Source organism: Lissotriton vulgaris, chromosome 10, assembly GCF_964263255.1.
Source record: "Lissotriton vulgaris chromosome 10, aLisVul1.2, whole genome shotgun sequence".
Taxonomy (NCBI): domain Eukaryota; kingdom Metazoa; phylum Chordata; class Amphibia; order Caudata; family Salamandridae; genus Lissotriton; species Lissotriton vulgaris.
In genome coordinates this window covers 65533978-65553956 of record NC_141698.1, presented here as the reverse complement: position 1 = coordinate 65553956, position 19979 = coordinate 65533978, and the positions used below count along the sequence as shown (strand labels likewise).

The 19979-nt window shown below is 46.3% G+C and overlaps 1 protein-coding gene across 1 annotated transcript; it reads left to right on the top strand.

Moving 5' to 3' along the window:
• Positions 1-10711: 10711 nt before the first annotated feature.
• Positions 10712-16205, top strand: LOC147684640 (uncharacterized). Its single transcript, XM_086940488.1, has one exon. The coding sequence runs from the start codon at positions 10771-10773 to the stop codon at positions 12550-12552; it is 1782 nt and encodes a 593-aa protein (XP_086796614.1). The 5' UTR covers positions 10712-10770; the 3' UTR covers positions 12553-16205.
• Positions 16206-19979: the final 3774 nt, after the last annotated feature.

The following is a 19979-nucleotide window of genomic DNA, read 5'->3' as shown; positions in this document are numbered from 1 at the left end:
ATTCCCCTTTGAATAGGTTTTTTCAGTGCCAGATGGTTTGGCAGTATTTAATTTAAACCAATATATTATTCATGTGCTATGCCCTATAGCCCGTACCTCTTCAGCTAAGAAAACTGCACAATATGGATGTGAGTTCTAAAACTGTATTCAGTGCACAGGTTCCTTCAGGATTTTGGATCATCTCTTCACCTACCCAAGGCAATGGATGCTACACTTTAATCACGTAGAGTGTCTTGTTTGGCCATTTTTGTTGGAAAAATTCAGCATCCTCTTAGATGCCATGCTTAATAATCAGTGCTTTGGTGAATTTTCAAATATCTCCGAGATTGTAGGGCAGCGGTTAGACCCCTCATCACACTTTCACTAAGCATTCTTATTCATTAGGGTCTGTGGATACTTTAAGACGTTGTTTGTTTTATACAGCCTTACTGATCTATGTGTGCGCTGAAATCTGATTTCTGACCAACTTGAGCTGGACAAGGAAATAAAATTGACTATAAGGAAAATTACTTTCATGTTGATCAAGGGACGTTTCTATCAGTCTCTTAACTACACATGCAAGCCTTCCATTTGCTGATTTTGCGCAAACAATTAAAATTTCATTGGCAAAGCTAATAGATATGCCATGCCTACCAGCCTTTTGGCTTTGTCAGTGCTTGTTTTTTGTTTGTTTTTTACATTACGGTTTTGTAAAGCTTAATTGTCTGGGATATATATATATATACACATACATACATTTAAAACTTAATCCCGATAAAACAGAGCTTGTTCTAACAACCGATAAAACAGAGCTTGTTCTAACTGGAGGGTCCACCAACCCCTAGAACCCCAGCTTCTGGCTTTCATCTCTGGGCACCCCTCCTCGACCAGTAAACTTTGTAAAAAGTCTTGGCGTTATCATCTGTAGCGACTTGTTCTTGAAGCCACAAATCAATGCTGTAGATTCCTCCTGCTTTTTCCATCTTTGCAGAATTTGGAAGATCTGTAGGTTCTTGACCACAGAGGCCCTTACTCTTGTCATCTTGGCCCTGGTCACCTCTTGCATTGATTATGCGAATGCTCTTTATGTTGGCATTCCAGCATACAAATTTCATCGCCTACAGCTCGTACAAAATCAGGCAGCTAGGCTTATTTTTCGCCAACCCAAGCATCAACATGTTAGACCCCTGATGAAGAGCCTTCATTGGCTCCCGGTAGCCAAACGCTGTGTATTTAAATTAGGCTGTACCATCTTCAAAGCCCTTGCTGGTCATGGCCCTGCTTTCATTTTTTCCAGGATCCAACGTTATGTCCCCTCATGTGAACTCCGTTCCTCTCACCTTCACTTTCTCACTATCCCCACTTTGAAACGAAAAAAACACAGGGGTCTAAGGTTTTCTTTTTTGGCCCCCCGTTTTTAGAACTCCCTTCCTAATGAGCTGAGATTGGTAACATGCTATACTCAATTTAGAACTCTTTTGAAAACTTTCCTGTTCTCACAAGCTTATGAATAATGTTCCAAGAATCTCTCTGACGCAGTCCTTCTGCTCCTAGCGCCATGAAACCGCCTGCTGTAAGTGGCTTTAAAAATAATTTTAACAGAACATACATATATTATGGCCGACTAATGGAATAAACAAAAAAACTTCTGCCCAGAAACGTGGTCCGTGCCTGCTTTTGTATTCCGGAATGGTGATTCGAATGAGCAGTTTCAAATAATAAATAAATAAATAATAAAAAATGAAAAAAAAATATATATATATATATATATACATATATATATATTTATTTATTTATTTATTTTCTGCTCCTTGTGAAAGAGTAGAATTGTGCCGCTCACAGTGATGGAAGCTGATGTGGGCCCCAACCCATTACCCCATGCTGTATGTTGTAGAGGGCAGAAAAAATGTGAACAATAGGCCGGTGTAGGAAGAGTGCTAGTTGAAAACTCATATAATCTAATATAGCCTGTATATAATTTTTGGAAAACCAAAAGATCTTGGCTAATGCCACACCTTAAACAAGCACTGGCAAAGTCAATAGGTCGCTTCAATCCGAGAGCTATTGCATGTGGCCATATCAATGGAATTAATCTGTGACTTATTCCATTGGTAAAAACATCTGTTATGTGATCCACTTGGCTTCGAGGAATGTTGAATCAAGCTCAATGCAAAACACAAATTATGTGAAAATAAATCAGTTGGGCAATTAGAACTAGAGGCATTGACAGCACTTTTTTGATGATGTTGAACTAGATCAGTAAAGAACAATTCTATTTTTGCTGTTTATTATGGCAAAAAAAAGAACGAAAAAAAGAAGCTGCTGTTGGCTGTAGCAACAGTTTTCCTTGTGCTGGTACCAGCAGCCATATCCCCCACAAACTCCTAGGAACAGAGCATACAGTGACAAGAAAGTGAAGTGAATTTAAAAGGGGACCATTTCAAAATGTATGGTCTATACATCTGTTATGCTTTAGCAAACAAAAATTCCTGAAGGGATCAGAACACATCCCACAGCGGTACTAGAGCGTTTTCTACCTTTTTTCAATAGACTATTTTATTGAATTTTCTTAATAAAATATAACATGATAAACTATAGAGCATTATTTACTTTACTTGGGCAACGCCTCATGGGATGAGTCTACATGATCAGTCATAATAATCTGTTTATCTGCACCGTATGCAATCAAATTCGCTTCAGCATACTCACAACTCATACACCTGTTTGTTTTCAAATCCGTCAAATCCAGCTTTCATTCAAGGCTGAGGCCACTGGATAGGCGGATTTGCTCCGGTTGACACAAAGTCTGGAGAAATCCCCATTGCTCATGAAGTAAGTGCAGCACGCAGGGCCTCGACCTTTCAAGTTGTTTTAAGAATATGAGAAAATAATTGCACAAAGAAGAATTTGTCAGTAAAGTCTGGGTACCAGTCAAAGCCCTCTAGAACCGAGTTGGATATAAGCGGTGCTGCTTGTGGGTTACTTGCAGTAGCGAACATTTGAGGCGTCCAGGGACAGCCGTATGTGATTACAAGCATTTGCAATGCAATCGGTCTTGCTTTTGGGACCGTATATGTATTTAGCTATGCAGCACATTAGCCTGGGTGCTGAAACATCTACTGTTCTTTAACATGGAACGAAGGTGAGCACCAAACTGCGTGAGACGCCAGGTATGGGAACACATGGAGAGAAATATTGCCTTTCAGCGGGAAATGATATCGTCCAAAGCAGGGCCTTTGGTGGTCATATCACTGAAAATACAAGATTTGAAAAAAATATTGTCTACGGGTGCTCGTGGAAGATAATTTCTATGGACTGTCTTCCAGAGAATGCTCAAGTGATTCTAGTATTTTACTGACCTCTGCTGGCCGTTTTCTTTCAAGAAAGTTAAATAGAGGCAGTTGCCAGAATTATTTTAAAAAAAGAAAGTCCCTCAGCAGAAAGCAATTCTGGTATTGTGGCTTTGCTGGGCCACTACTGCAATAAAGTCTACCGGGCAGTGAAACATGTCGGTTACAGGTAGTGGTATGCGACAGTAAGCTACCAGCCTTTTTAACTCACCAGCACACACCTGAGTTAGTAATTAAAGTTGTACAATTGGTGTGTCTGTTGATTTTAATCTTCACTTTTCTTTGTTTGTCACATCAGGGAGCTATTTTCCTGAGCTTCCTGTTTAGCACCTTTATCTATGCTTTGACACTTTTCTTTTCTTGGAAAAGGAATGGCAACCAATGATGAGAAAAGGGGCTGAGTATTGGTAACATCTGCCAAGATCCCCGAGGGTTGTTCGTCCGTGAGGTGCCTTCCTCTCCGCCACACATTTTTTTCATCTTTTTATGGTTTGAGTGTGGATGGATGGACTGTTTCAGTGAGACAGGCATCAATGGATATGTCGAGTTGAATCCTACCCGTAGTCTCCTACTTACATTTACAAACAGTGGTTTGGTATGGATAGTATGACATTCGAGAACGTACACCTAATCCTAAATTGAAAGGTGTGGTTGGAATCTAATCAATGGTCCATCCGTTTTTTAGGTCTCGCCTGTCGATGCGCATGCGCATCGAGCAAGGCGAGAGTATTGCGACTTATCTACTCTTTATCTACACTGCAAGGAATCGTGGCGATTCCTTGCAGTGCCCGTGACTTTTAAGCTCAATGCGCATGCGCATTGAGCTTAAAAGCGCGTGCACGTCCGTCTTTGTTTACCCGCTCCGCCCCCTCCCCTTCCCGCCGTGTCGCATTTCTCCTCCCCCCTCCCCTCTCTTCCCTCCGGCTTCTTTTTTGTCTCTTCCCTCCGGCTTCTTTTTTGTTTATTTTACCCGCCGTGTCTCCGATCCTTTCGCTTGTTTGTTTGTTTATTTTACCCGCCGTGTCTCCGATCCTTTCGCTTGAGGAGAAAATATCAGTTATCGAAACCTTACTCTCCATTCATTGCCTAATGCAAGTCCTCAGAAATCTCAAAGTCTACACTGCAACTCTGTATCTGTGATCCCCTCAACAAAAGAGGTAGGTAGTCAAATGGCGTCCGAGCACACATTTAGCTTCAAACCGTCTCCTTTCCATCGTTTGAAGTACTCACAGGTCAGTGCCACTTACAACTTCCAAAACTGCCTCCCTCATCCGACATACAGTCCCCAGGCCAGATAAAGATTTCACTGACCAGGTCACGAAATCCATCTCCCCTACTGATATACATATATACTGTCAATCTGCCGCTGTTGCGTCTCCCCCGTTGGTGTTATTGACCCCAAAACACACTAGCTGCATGCCTCCTCGTACCTTACTGTTGCCTTTCTGCCCTCTTACATATCTCCCCCTATAGACAGACACTGCTTTCACCTTGCCTCCTCTCCTCCGAGTTGTCCTTCTCTACCCACGCATAATTGCCGCCAGTTTATGCCCCTTACTTTCCCACAGTTCTACATACAGACGCACACCCGTGTGCACCCCATACGCACAATTGGCTGCTCTGTATAGCACATGGCACTGCACCGAAGTCCGTGCTGTCTGTCCAGATTCATCCTTGTCTGTCTCTTCTCCGTGCACATATGTACTCTCTGTTTGCGTGTCTTACTTCTGTCGCCCCTGAAAGTTACAAACAAGCCCCTACTGCTCACAAGTGTACACTTTCGCTGCCTGCACCGATACGCATATGTGCACTCTTGTCTCGCGCACATTTTTACATTTCTGTTTGGTTGTTTGTGATGCCTGTCTCCACTCCAAGGCACAGATGCTGCATGTCTCTCACGCTGCCCCTTTTCTGCGCGCGCGTGTACACACACACACATTTTCCCGTCTATGTAGACGCGCACATGCCTATATCAACTGCTTCCTGTCAGCACACACGCGTGGCCTCTCTGTTGAGTCTGCCCCATCACACAAACACGGGCAGCGTGTCTATCCGTGGTCCCTGTACACGCACACGTGCCTGTTCTGTTACATCTGTCTGCTACTAAATAGACACACACATACACATTTCTGTTTGCCTGTCTGTCTCTACTCTCACTGTCCACACATGCAGTCGTTTCTCGTCTGAATTGATACCTCTTTATCTCTGAACCTACCATTATATGCACACGTATGTTGCATGTCCTGTTACCTCTGTCTAGTGCCAAAGACACACGCACCCGTTTCTGTGTACCTGCCTGTGTTGACTGCTCCTTTTCCAATATGATAGCCTTTCTGTCGTGTTCCCGCTGAACTCACACTCACAGGCCTGCCTGCCTGCACCTACCCCTTCATGTGCGCGCGCACACCAGACGCAAACCCTCTGCCCTTTTCTCCTTACCTGCCCCTACCGGCATGCACATGCTGCTTGTTTCATTTGACACTTACTGCTCTTAAAAACACATACATGCACGTCTCCTTTCGGCCCTGTGCTGTCTACATGCTCCCTCAGACTCCTACAAGCCTCCTGTCCTGTTCGGGAGCACTCACACATACAGCTCCTCCCCCCTCCTCCTTCTACTCTCCTCCCCTGCCTGCCTGCCGTGTCGCACCTCTCCCCTCTCCGCCCCCTCCCCTGCCCGCCCCCTCCCCTGCCCGCCGTGTTACGGTGAAAGGCTTGTTTTTTGTTTGTATAATTTAACCCGCTCCGCCCCCTCCCCTTCCCTCTGTGTCGCATTTCTCCTCCCCCCTCCCCTCTCTTCCGTCTGTCCGTCTTGTTGCTACTGCCATCTGAGGCCACTCGGGCTTTAATAACATGATAACTTATATAACTGCCTAATGCCCTCTGGATAGGGAGCTGTCTGTTCAGATATGTGGATGCTGATGGCGTGCTAACAAACTGAGGAGGGAGGGTAGATGGGGCAGAGCAGCTGCTTCCTTTGTGAACAGTGTTATTTTGGTCCTCCGGCACATTCCTGCACATGCTGCGATTGAGTATTTACGCACCCCCCCTCCACATTTCATCCCACTTTAGCCATCTTCACTAGCCTGACCCCCCGCCCGATTGCTACATCCAAGCACTCTTTAAATTCAGCTCGTGCCAGCCTGCCCATATGTGCAGTGACTTTTTTCTAATAGAGTATCTGCTGCATGTTGGCATTTTGGTCCTTCCCGGTGTTTCAGTAAGTAAACAAATAGGACCTTTACGTGCAACGTTGGACCAGGGCCTACAGGTCAGTACTTCGTTGTTAAGAGCTAATGGTTTTGATCTGTAACTGCTCATTCATCCTTGGTTCTAGTGAAGTAAACTTCCCCCGAAGCCTTGAAGCATCCTCGTATTTGTAGCAAATGGGCATCTTGGGCAGGTGGTGATGAAGTGTGTGTTTTTGTTGTTGGTTTTTTTAAGACTTAGTTGGCAGGCATGGTTAAATTAAATCCATTTAGCCAGATTCGGCTGAGCGTGTACGTATGAGCCTTTGCTCAGGGGACGTGATCAGAGGTGCTAGGCACTAATCACCTTGCTTCCTCAAATGTAACTGTGTACAGTTCCTGGTCAGCCTTTATTTACACTTTTCGCCACTCTAAAATTTGCTTAGAAGTGTGACAGCCTGTGTGCCCACCTGTCTGTGCTGAATCTTATCTGGTGCCAGCTGTGCATCCTTGCCCTGGCAGCTGGGGCATACCCTTCCCTCATACCCTTCACCTCCAACCGGCACATCTGCCAATTAGACTATAGACAGTACTGGATTGGCACCCCATGGCTTGATTTAACGCCCCCCCCCCCCTTTAGGTTGCTGTGCATCTAGCAGTCGCCGGATACCTGTTGCTAGGTTAGATTCTGTTCTTTGCTGCATACAATTTTATGGGCCTGGTGTTTATATCCTTTATGTTCTCCAGTTCGAGGAACAGAAAACATAGCTTGAAGGGCTAATCTCCTGCAAACCATAGTGACAGTACAGATGCCCTCCTTCGAGTACAGTCGTTCCCATGAGCCTCTTTTGACAAGCACAGTTTAGTCAGGGTGTGGCTGCTGATACATGTTGCATGGTAACGGCCATTACAGGCTGCAAATTGATGCTGGCCCATAGGGAAGATGTCTTTACTGAATTTCTTTTTTTTGCCCCTGTCCTGTCTCTCCTCCTCTCCCTCTCTATACCCTCCCCCTCCCCCCCCACCACTCCCATCAAGTCCCTCTGGCCCTTCCCTCCTCCCCGGACCCCTCCTCCCCTGCCCCCTCCACCCTTTCTTGTTACCACTTGTAAAGAGAAAGCGGACTGAGCCAATATCTCAGACCAGACGGGGCAGGCCAGTTCCGGGTCTGAAGCTGCATGAACAGCATTCGAGGTGATGCGCAAACTGCACTGGGACGGCCCTGGGGTTCAGGGCCAGACCCCCCGCCCACGCCTTGGTTAATAAATAGCTCCCCTCTACCCTCCCCGGATCGTCTAAAGGACAAACAGTAGAATAACCTTTTTTTTTACTGAAAGTAGTCACACAAGCACAGTACACAAAGCTCCCCGGCCTGTAGTTCAAGCCCCACCCCACGCAGCACCTGCAGGGGGCTGCCTGATAGAATCAGACTGCCCACACCCCTCCATAGGCGGTATTCCGGTGCTATTGTGCCCACTCTGGTAATCATGACGCCCCCTGCTGCGTGCATTTACAATGTGATGCGTTCCTTCCGCTGGAGGGCAGATTCGACCACACACTGTTCACAATCACAAGCAGGCTCTGTTCTGCAAGGTGCCGGGGGACCTTCCTGCAGCCCACGCGTTTCTAAAATGTCAGTTCCGTAGGTGTTTCCGACAGCCCTCCCCGCGGCTCACAGCACGTAACTTTCCTTAAGGGATGTTGTTTATCTCGTGTTTTGTTTTCTTTTTATAGGGATATGTTTTTATGCATTTATGACAAGGTCTCGTGGCGGTGTCACCTCGCATCCCAAAATACCTACCCCCTCACCCTCAACCCCTCACCCTCACCCTCACTCACCCTCAACCCCTCACCCACCCTCAACCCCTCACCCTCAATCCCTCACCCTCACTCACCCTCACTCACCCTCAACCCCTCACCCTCACTCACCCTCACCCACACTCACCCTCACCCACACTCACCCTCACCCACACTCACCCTCACCCTCACTCACCCTCAACCCCTCACTCACCCTCACTCACCCTCAACCCCTCACCTACCCTCACCCTCACTCACCCTCAACCCCTCATCCTCACCCTCACTCACCCTCACCCTCACTCACCCTCAACACCTCACCCTCACTCACCCTCAACCCCTCACTCACCCTCAACCCCTCACCCTCAACCCCTCACTCACCCTCACTCTCACTCATCCTCACTCACCCTCAACCCCTCACCCTCACTCACCCTCACTCACCCTCAACCCCTCACCCTCACTCACCCTCAACCCCTCACCCTCACTCACCCTCACCCTCACCTTCACTCACCCTCAACCCCTCACCCTCACTCACCCTCAACGCCTCACCCTCAATCACCCTCAACCCCTCACCCTCACCCACCTTCACTCACCCTCACCCTCACTCACCCTCACTCACACTCACCCTCACCCACCCTCAACCCCTCATCCTCACTCACCCTCAACCCCTCACCCTCACTCACCCTCAACCCCTCACCCTCACTCACCCCCACTCACCCTTAACCCCTCACCCTCAACCCCTCACCCTCACTCACCCTCACCCACCCTCAACCCCTCACCCTCAACCCCTCACCCTCAATCCCTCACCCACACTCACCCACACTCACCCTCACTCACTTTCACCCTCACTCACCTTCAACCCCTCACCCTCACTCACCCTCACTCACCCTCACTCACCCTCAACCCCTCAACCCCTCACCCTCCCTCACCCTCATTCACCCTCAACCCCTCACCCTCCCTCACCCTCAACCCCTCACCCTCACTCACCCTCAACCCCTCACCCTCACTCACCCTCAACCCCTCACCCTCAATCCCTCACCCTCACCCACACTCACCCACACTCACCCCCACTCACCCTCACTCACACTCACACTCACCCACCCTCACTCACCCTCACCCTCACTCACCCTCACTCACCCTCACTCACCCTCACCCTCATGCTAAAGATTTACAAAAAAACCCATTAACAATTCTAAAAGCACTAACTCTAATGCTGCGAGACCTATTGCATTTCTAATGATTGTGTTCTCATGTCGACTAGACAGTTGTTAACTTAAATCCAGGGTACAGGGATTTTTTGTTATTGAAACCAAAGTTTCTATGACATGAACAAAAGCAATAACTCATACGCAGGAGTCACAGACTATTCTGTCGAGAACAGTGCTAGTAATACTTTCGTTGAGGATTTTAATGGTACGCTTAGTCTTAACAAGACATATGATTCAGAAGGAGGTGTGGAGCAGTTAAGTACCAATCATAAGACTACAGGTGACAATGGTGGGCAAACCGTTCCTCACGGTAGTATGCAGCCTATGACCAGATATGGGAGAGAAATTAAATTTCCCAAGCGTCTTGATGACTATGTTTTCTTTTAATCTACAGATTGCGCCTGTGTTGGGGAAAGGGAGATGTTGTATATGTATTCATTCGTTTCTGTATTATGCCTTTGTTCTTGGGCGCAGGTATTTACAGTATGTTTTATATGTCCACTTGGTTTGCGTCACAGCATTCTCTTCCGAATTCTCGGTAGTCATTTATGTGATGTCATCCCTCCTGCCCGGCATTCCGCCCTTTCACCCTGTCCTGACCTGACCTTTTCCCCTCTTCCCCGTGGGCCTTTGAATTTCTTATCTTATAATAAATGATTCCTAATTCCACCTTTGAGAGTAGTCCTTCATTTCACAACAATTTTGCCAGAAATTATGAGTATTGGGCCTGGTGAGTATTGAGATCATCTTTTACCCTCAAATAATTCTTTATATGCTCTGTGTGACTGTTTGGAAGAAAAAATTATGTAAATTTTGCGCGTGTAGACTGCCTCTAGAATTGTCAACAATTTGCCCACCCTCATCCTTGGTCCATCCGGATATACATTTCTGGAACCGGGCCTGGAAGAAAACGTCCGAGGTTATTTACTGTAACCCATGTATCCTGATATTGTTTTAAAGCGCTCTGATGCCTTCGGGCCACGTCCGCGCTATATAAAATTGTAAAAGTAAATAATAAAAAATAAATGTCGCACGTCTTGAAGAATGGGACAACAGAAGCAGAGACAAAAGCCAGAGCTAGAAACTGACTCAAGATGGCCGCTGCTTGCCCCTGTAAGCGCGTCACATTTCTAGTTTTTCTTCTTCGTGACGTTGCGCACGCTGACAGGTGGACACTGCTCTCCTCACACGCGAGAAGTAGAGATCACGGAAGCCGACCGGGTGACGCTTCACAGACATTCAAAACGAGCAATGCCGTTTCCGAAGTGGGGCGCCGACGATGAGAGCGACGATGATAAGAGCCACGAGGACCTTCACCCCGAAAAAAACGTTCTTGTACTCCTGAATGACCTCGTAGCCCAGACCCACGAAAAGGCGTCGTTCGAAGTCGATTGTGTGGGAAGCTCGGACTATATCTGCCGGCTCACCTTTGGCAATGCCGTCTACATCGGAGCGGGCAGCTCCAAGAAGGCCGCCAGGCAGAGTGCCGCGAAAGCCGCACTTAAAGCTCGCAGGCCCTATCACGCGGTGCCAGATGCACCAACAACGAAGGAGGTGTTGACCCCCGATGGCCAGAACCCCGTCTCCGTCTTAAACGATCTGGCCGCGAAGAGGAGGCTGCCGATGCCCGATTACCTGGTGGTCAAGGAGAAGACTGTAGGTTGTGTGACGGTGTACGTGATGTGCTGCCATGTAGGAAGTCGGATGGAGAAGGGATCGGGCGTCTCTAAGAGAACAGCGAAGCAAGAGGCGGCATTGAAGATGCTGGACAAACTAAAGGAAGAAGAACCAGTACCAGATCATAGTGCGAAGCCCATCAGTACAGCACGGGGAGGAGCTGAGAGCATTCGTGTACGCGCCTCCCCGTACACAAGCTCGACCAGGCCTTTCCCGGAGAACCGCCCTGGGGGCAGTGCTCACTCCTTTAAAACATCACCGGGTAAACATGAACGAAGACCGATTAAACATGAACGAAGACCGTACTTGCCCAAAACACGACAGATCAGGGAGCTCCGGCAAGACCTTAGTGCTCCAGAAATGCACCGAGAGTATGATGTACAGGGGGCCTCGAATACAGAGACCACCAGGCCTCCAGTGGGAAACCAGAAATGTCCTAGCACACAAGAATTTAATGGAGGACCAATAGACCATGAACAGTATCCTGTGATACAAGTACCCTTAGCCCATGTACAGAATCCATTGGCACAGGTCATACCAAACACAGTTCCGATCAGACCTCCTATGGAGCTCCTGCCAGACCGCAGTGCTCCAGAAATGCACCCAGTGTTGGGAAGTCATGCACCGCACCAGTGGACACCTGGGCCCTTGAATACGGCAACCGTCAGGCCTTTGATGGAAAACAATCAAAGTGCACAGAAAGTAGGAGGTAAAGCACGGTTCTCATTCACACCAGCCTCCTTGAGTTCAGGGATGGTCAGGGTTCTCCTAGCAAGCCAGCAGGATCTTGGTGCACAAGGACTGAATTCAACGGAGGGATGTGACGAGGATTACATATGGGCACGTGTGTCCAAGATTACAGGAATGGCAGCGCTTTTCCTGGAGCTGAAGGAAGACCTCAAGTCTGAAAAAATGAACACCGGTCCAGAAAGAAACGAAGGGTTGAAGGGTTCGTTTGTCAGCTTAAAACCTGCTGGGACGCTTGAGCTCCCCCTGGAGGAACTGGAATGCCCTAGTTCTCCTGAACTGAACTCTGCACCAGGAACCAATGCAAGTTGTACATTATCGTCCCCAAATCTCATTCCGGCCGGACCTCACCTGGACGATCGTCAAAACATTCCCGATAAAGGATTCACCATACCACAGGGAATCAATGCAGAGTATCCATTGACATTTGGTAAAAACGCAGGTGCCACCTGGGCACAGACTTCCCTGAGTCACCCAGGCATGTTTCAAACTACTTTGACGAACAGACGAGATCCAAATGTTCAAGAATTGAATAGTGCACCAGGACAATATGTTGGGCACGGAGTGAGGTGGCCGTTCTCGTTTTCAGGCATGCCAGGACACTTCTAAACTCATCTCACAGTTTTCACTTGTAATTTGTCTGCTACTGACAGTTATTTTTAGAGCTGGAATTTGGGTTCTCAGTTGTGCTGCATAAAGAGTCTACCATATCTTTGTTTCCTATACATGGGTTACCAATGCATTGGGTACTTCAACATTTGTCAAAGAATAGTCTTATGTGATCAGAAAATGCGTGATTTTCACTTGGAGAAGTGGGTTTTGCAAAGTTTTTGCAAATTTTATTTCAGCAACTCATCTCTTAGGAACACATAGACAACCATCACAAATATGTAGCAAAATATTTACACATCTTCCCTATTTCCGAAAACAAAATACGCTATATAAAACGTAATAAAATCCATCAATTATTACACTCTAATATAAGGATTAAAAAAACCTACCTAACAGACAATAAACCCAATAGTGACCAATAATTAGCCATACGGTCCACGTCATAATCTCTAGCTACAGTAGGTGTTTTGCCGTCATACCGTAGTAGACCCTTCTTGTTAACAAGAGTTGACAAAGGAAATTTTTTTCACGGTTTGCAGTCTATTAGTAATTTCTTCTTCATCCTAAAAATTGTATAATGAGCCCATCTAGAACAATTCCAAACTATTGCGTTCCACATAATTATAATGCAGTCTCCATACAGAGTGCAACTATTTTGCCACTGCAAGCTGCTGTACCTCCAGATCCTTTATTCTTCACCATATTGACAGCGCCTACTTTCCGACAGATAAGTATCAGCAGTGCTTTAAGTGGAAAATTAAAAGTGCCGGTACTCACTAATTTAGAGTGACCGAACGTCCCGGATTTGCCAGGACAGTCCCGATTTTTCGGGAAATGTCCCGGTGTCCGACACTGATTGCAAAAATGATCAAATGTCCCGGTTTTGAGAGGGGGTCGGGTGAGCACGAACATTTACACTTTGCTGTGAATGCTCACCTTCACACCGGCCCTCTCAAGATACCGGGGACAGAGAACAGTTTGAAAGATTCTCTTACTGTGCTGCCTGACTTAAGTCAGGCAACACAGCAGGGTTTAATGAAGGGTGAATCAACCCCCTGCAAAGCACATTACCGGAGGCCAGAATCGCAACGCTTCCCTTGCAACACACCCCAGTTTGGCACTCTCATCGCTGCACAACATAATGACAGAGCAGGGTCTGTCTAGAGACCCTGCCCTGTTAATCAGTGTGTGACAAGCGCCCACTCAAACCCCTGCAGTTTGGTAACAATTAAATGGGCGCTTCTAATCTTCAGCAGAAACTCTGCGAACGGGCGGCTACTTCACAGCTCATTTACTTGCAAGCTGCTCGGAAGCCCTGCCCTGCCCTGGAGGAGATGCCTAGCCTGAGCCTGCTGTCAATGAGGGTACCGGTACTCTCCCTGTGCTACAGAGAAGTGCCGGTACTGAGGACCCAAAATTTCGGAAGTGCTGGTACTCCGTACCAGTGAGTACCAGCCAATTTAAAAGCACTGAGTATCAGCCAGTCATCTTTTGTTAGCCTATGCAGGACAGAAGAACATCCCGTCTTGTACACCATCCTGCACGCTACACCGGGGTGTTTTTTTTTGGGGGGGGGGGGGGGGGGGGAGGGGCTTTCCGCACACCACTTACTCCAACAGTAATTGACAGTCAAATTCCATACCTGAATTTCAAAATTGGTGATCTCCATTCAGGTGGCTTGATATTATCAAGGAACTGCTCAAATTCGAAGAACATTTGGCATCTAAGAACATTGTTGTTACATTTTCTGCCCCAACCTCCCTGAGCCATTTCTTATAGGGATGTTGCCAAAAGGTTTATTTCGGGTGTTCCAGCATTCCCATTTCAGTTGATTTTATCTTGCTCAAGCCTTTGCCATGCCTAATTTATAAACCCATGACTTGACCTAGGGACACCAACCTTTTTATACTGATTTAATTCCTTATTAGATCAAAGTTTCGTAAAGAATGTTCCACACTTAGTTGAAGATAGGTTCCTTTATTCAGCCCCAGCAATTACACAGCAGTGATGGACATAGGCTCTGTAACTGTTTGTGCCACAAATTTCACCTTGAAGCTTGAGAAAAGTACTCGACAATGCCAATATCCACTTGTTAGACGTATGCCAAAATAAAATCTTTGACAGTGCCAGGAGTTGCCCGCGGAACTGATTCTCAATGCTTTGCTCCAACATTTTTAGCATGCTGTGCAAGATTGCCTGCGGGTGTATTGTTAAAAACGGGCATACGTCTTAATTTCATGATGTCGCATATAAATACCTTGTGAATAGTACTGCTGCCACTCCCGGTACAGAAATGATGGAACTGGTATAACTGCACCACTCGCTTGAAGAGCTGTTCAGTTGAAGCGGTAAACTCCATTAATCATGAAATGCCCGATGCGCTGCTCACCTGAGGTGAAGCTGGTGTGCAAGCTTCATATATCCATTAAATTCTTGCATTACTGCAAACACAATACATATATTTTAAGTGTTTACATACTCCCAAGATGGCGGCACGTTTTGTATGTTGCTTGACCAGGTGACGTGTACAGTGCGCTATCCGGTGTCACTGACACGCACTGTAAACTACTGCAATGTCTTTCTTTAGAATGGTAATTCAGTTTGAAAGTTCGATTGCCGCATGCTTCTATTGAAGGTGAAAATCGTGCTTAGTCACAATCCCTTATTTTTCCTTGTAGGGGTACCAAGCAAAATTTCTCGTTCCCAGGTTACGCTATTGGACAGTTTAATGTGTTTGTGCGTATCGTCATTGATTAACACTGGGGCTGATCATCTGTACTCTTGAGAATTTCTATCAGTTTTTATTCTGTAAAGAATGAACCACTCTTAGTTGAAGGTAGGTTCCTTTATTCAGCCCCAGCAATAACACAGCAGCTGTGGACACATGCACCTTCAACTAGCTGCGCAGTCCCTTCAAACTCCTGCTCCCCGTACATTCTGTCTAGGTTTCATTATTCTGCTACTGTGATTACCTATTCTAATTTTGTGCTTCTCCATTCTGATTCCATTGTCTACCTCACCACATAAAGCTTATCCAATCTAAAAGAGGTTTAAGGTTTGCTACACAAACTACTACTATTTAAAGCCAAATCCATGTGTAATGGTGTCAACGGGGAACTCTGTGGTAGATTAACGTGAGCATCTCTTGAATCTGTTTTTCGCCCAAGACCGCTTCACTGAATTACAGGTTCCTCACATCTTGGAGCCATATAATACAGCCCCAATGGCTTTGGCATGGTAAATCTCTAAAGCGGATGAGAGGGCAAAAAGTGAGGTTTTATTGGCCCTTATTGTAGCAGAAGCACCATGCTGTAGAAGTGGTTAATTTATATGTGCAGTCCAAGACATTGCATTACCCAGCCATACTCCCAGATAGTCAAACTCATTCACTCCCTTCAGGGAAGTCCCACCTTGTCTGCAAGTAAAAGAGCAGGGATTTTCTGTCCACCCAATTTAGGGCAATCGTTATTACAGCTATCCAAATAATTAATAACCCCCTTCATGTATAGACTGAACAGTGCAGGACTTTATGCTTGGTACCTGGTGAATTTTGATAGTTTTTTCGGTGAAAATTTCTTTGATCCTTTCTCTTCATAGTAAAAATGTGCTGTTAAAACAATAAACGGGTATTTATTCTGTTGAAGTGCTCAGCCGTGTTCTCAGGAAGTCAATATTGATTCTCAAGTGGGCTATTAGCTGGTCTCTTGGTAGCACCCTTCACCTTTTGAGGCGGGAGCCTGGAATATCATGTTTTGCATATGTCAATCAATCCATTTGTAAAGTGCACTACTCGCCCGTGAGGGTCTCAAGGCGCGGGGGGCTGCTACTGCTCGAACGGCTAGTTCTTGAGACTTCTCCTGAAGGTCAGCAGGTCCTGGGTCTGTAGCATCTTCGTCATAGAACTATAGCTTCTCATTGACTAAAACATTAGGATCCTTGGTTAAACCACTTTCATCTAATCCACTATGCTAGAGTGTTGGTATCAATAGTGCAGCAGGTACCATGGCACTGCTGCTTTGGGTTTTGAGGGGCCCCAATTCCCCCCAGTAATAGCAGTTTTTTTCTTTAACAAAATAGGATTGGGGTCATTTTCCCTTGCTTGCATTTGGGGGCCATAGCCCCTTTGCTTTGCTGTTGTCACCATGCACTGTGCAAATCACATTTGGCATATAGAATGTCATGCCAGTGTAGGAAAAACATGCTTCCACTAGTAGCATGGTGTCGCAGTGTTCCCAAGGTGCCGTTCCGGTTTTGCCATACCATTCAAGGCTGGTGATTGTCACCATGAGCCGATCTCATTTACTTACATCTACAGATTGTCCCCATCACAACTGAGCTGTACTGTTTTCCCTGACTGTGAAATGTTACTAATCCTCATATTTTACTTGGCAGGTGTGTAATAGACTTTGCTGACTTAAATTTGGTAGCTTCAAAGCTAATGTACTAAATTTAACATAGGTTCTTTTTACACATTCTTTTTTCGTCAATTATAAGTCACTAATTATGCATCTACACAATTACATACGTTTCACCTACGGTGTGTTTTGAGGGTTTAAGAGAATTTGCATTATATTGCTCATGTCTAATAATGAAAGTGTTCATAAAACGCGAGGGAAGACCTTTGGATAGCCAACACCAGGTCCAAGTCCTACTCACCAAATGTAAAGAGGCATAGTTTGTGGTACTCTCGTACAAACAATTCAGCAAATGGTACTCAACCTCATTTCTTAACTGGATCGCCACTTTAGCAGCTAGAACCGCGAGCGGGTGGTGCTGTCACTGTCAGTTCAATGTAAAGTAAACCAATTAAAGTAATGTTTAACGTTCCTTTGATTTTAACTGGGAGTGCTGGACTCCAAATACAAGCTCACAAATGCTACTCCAAGGGCATAATATGATTGGGATGGGCAGGGAGAAATTAAGGGAGGTAGGACTAGGAGGATGTTGAAATGGATGCGAGATAAGTGGGTTGGGTGAATATAGAGAAAGATGGTGATATGGATGAATCTGTAGGAGACTGGATAGGTGCGAGAAGAATGAATGGCAGGAGAACGGAATATAGATGAATTAATGTTATCTCGGATTGCTGAACAGCAACCCTGAATATAGCAAATCCAGCGTATCGCCTTGTTTTTAAGAAAGTCTTCTGTTTCTACAACTGAATGACTAGTCAACCTTGGGACGTTAGTCATCGGTATCTGGCAGAGAGTTGAGTATTTGTTGTTACCTTAATAGATGTTATTCTTCAGGTCTGTTTCATAGAGCCCCTGTGGGCATGTGCGTAGGCAGGATTGGGCCAATTTTCGTTGGGTGAGGCTGCTACGTGGCAGAGATGCCAATGTTTTGTTTAATTAAAGCGTCAGCCCTCATTACGTTTAAACAGAGGACTGTCCCATGGACTGGGTTGCAGTTTCGGAGATCGTAGCTGTGTTAAAGATGGTGGCCTAGGCGGGGGTGTGGAGGTGTGTTGGGAAATAATGGCTACTGGGGGCCTGCTCAAGGCTAATAGGCTGACATTTGAGGACAGGGAAGCGACCAGAGACTTTAGAATGCCTACCACCTCCTTTAAAGAGTTTAAAAGGGAGGTCAGGCAGGCCTCATTGGCAAGAGGGCGCCCCACCAACATTGGGTCAGTAGATCTTTTTTGTGCAACATTATTGTCCACATTGACAGGATTCCTGTCATTTTTTGCTGCTCAACCTGTGACTCGCCCAAAGGGGCAAAACAGTTTCTATAAAAAAAAGGCCTCTAAATATAGGTCTACAATTGATGTATCCGGAGATGGGAGTGGAGCTGGTGTAGGCAGATGTGGAGCAATATGAGCATTAATGGCCACTTTGCGTACCTGCTCCCTTGATCTTAAAAACATCCTTGGTATTCCCTGATTGTTTTCTACTATGTGATGGGTAGATGGACAGAAGAGTCAAAAGACTGAAGGGAAAAAGAAAGCTGCCCCCAATCCCCTCCGCCGTATACCCCAGAACAGTGCCAGCCTCCGTCACATCACTTGTTTGCTTAATACTTTTCTGATCTGGAAGTTAATTGTAACAAGTGGACTGTAGTAGCTATGGTGCCATAGACTGTAATGGCCTCTAATGCATGACTTCGGGCCTACTATGTTTGACCTACCTGCAGCAGCCTAAAATCGTGCAGTAAAAATACCTTTTTTTGATTTGTGGGAAAGCCAGCTTCAAAATATTAGGTCACCCGATAGTACATCTTGTTGCCCACAAGTTAGTGTAAGTGATATTTAAAAGTGGAACATGTGTGAAATTAAAGTTGATGTGTTCCTCCAGTGACCAGCGCCAAAAGCTATTTTCACTGGCAGTGCTGTAGCTGAATCCCAGAAAATGCCACCAAAGTACAGATTATGAACTTTACTTTGTAATTGTTTACAGGAAACAATTAAAAAAACTCATTCAATCATTATTTTTCCTATTTATTAAAATCACATTTATTTGTCAGTAAGATTTGTAATAAATATTTAAGAAAAGTTACTTTTTCCCTGCCTGAAGCTCATAGTCTGCCAGCAGGTGATTAACTGAAATTTGGTGTGAAAATTGCTCCCAGAGTAGAACAATGGCTGGGCTGGTGAAAGGATGGATTTGGTGTAGAACATTTAGGGTCTATGAGCCCAGAAAGCATAGTTGAGTGAACCTAGGAACTTCATTAACTTGAAAGTTACAGAGCAGAGTATGACCCATTCATAGTTTTTTAGGTTTCGCCTGTCGAAAGCTGCGCAAGCAGCGTTTCACGCAGGCAAAATCTTTTGTTTTGCAGTATGGATGTTTGTCCCGTCTTTGGTCCCGTCTTTGTTTCCCATTGGCTAGCTCCATAAATGGAGGCTAGCCATTGGAAAACAGAGGCGTCCGTCATTCTGCGAGGCGGCTCGTGGGCGTTTCTGAGAATTTTTCTCATCCGGCCCCTTTTGTCACGTCAGTGCGGCGGTGGGCGGGGTTTATTTTTTTTGTAGTCCATGTTTCGTTTGGTCATTCTGCGGCCGACCGCCGCCGGAGGAAGTCCAGGTCCAGTTCCAGTTGAGTGCTTTGATCGTTCCCGCCCCCCCCTCCCGCTGTCCTGTCCATGCATTTCCCGCCCCGTTCCCGCCCTCCCCCTTCCCGCTGTCCGTGTGCCCGTGCTTAATGCTAGTCTGTCTACTTCTTCCACGTTGTACTCCCGACAGCTTCACTTTCGGTTTCGGGGAGGGGTTTTAGAGCAGGCCAAAGGGTTGTTATGGCAGTTGTAACCCCTCATAGCCACACGGTGCAGCCCGCTGCAGGCTGCGGCCTGAATGGGGCAGCAGCTGGACTCCGCTTTCTCTGCACCATTTGGCGCAGCAATGCGTCATCATTTTATCACAGCCCTGCAAAAAGTCGGCATGCGGGAGGCAGTGCGCTGCTGCGCGAGAGTGCCTTGGAGGGTGT

Excerpts from the sequence above, each read along its gene's own strand:
- LOC147684640 (XM_086940488.1), top strand. The coding sequence starts at position 10,771 with ATGCCGTTTCCGAAGTGGGGCGCCGACGATGAGAGCGACGATGATAAG.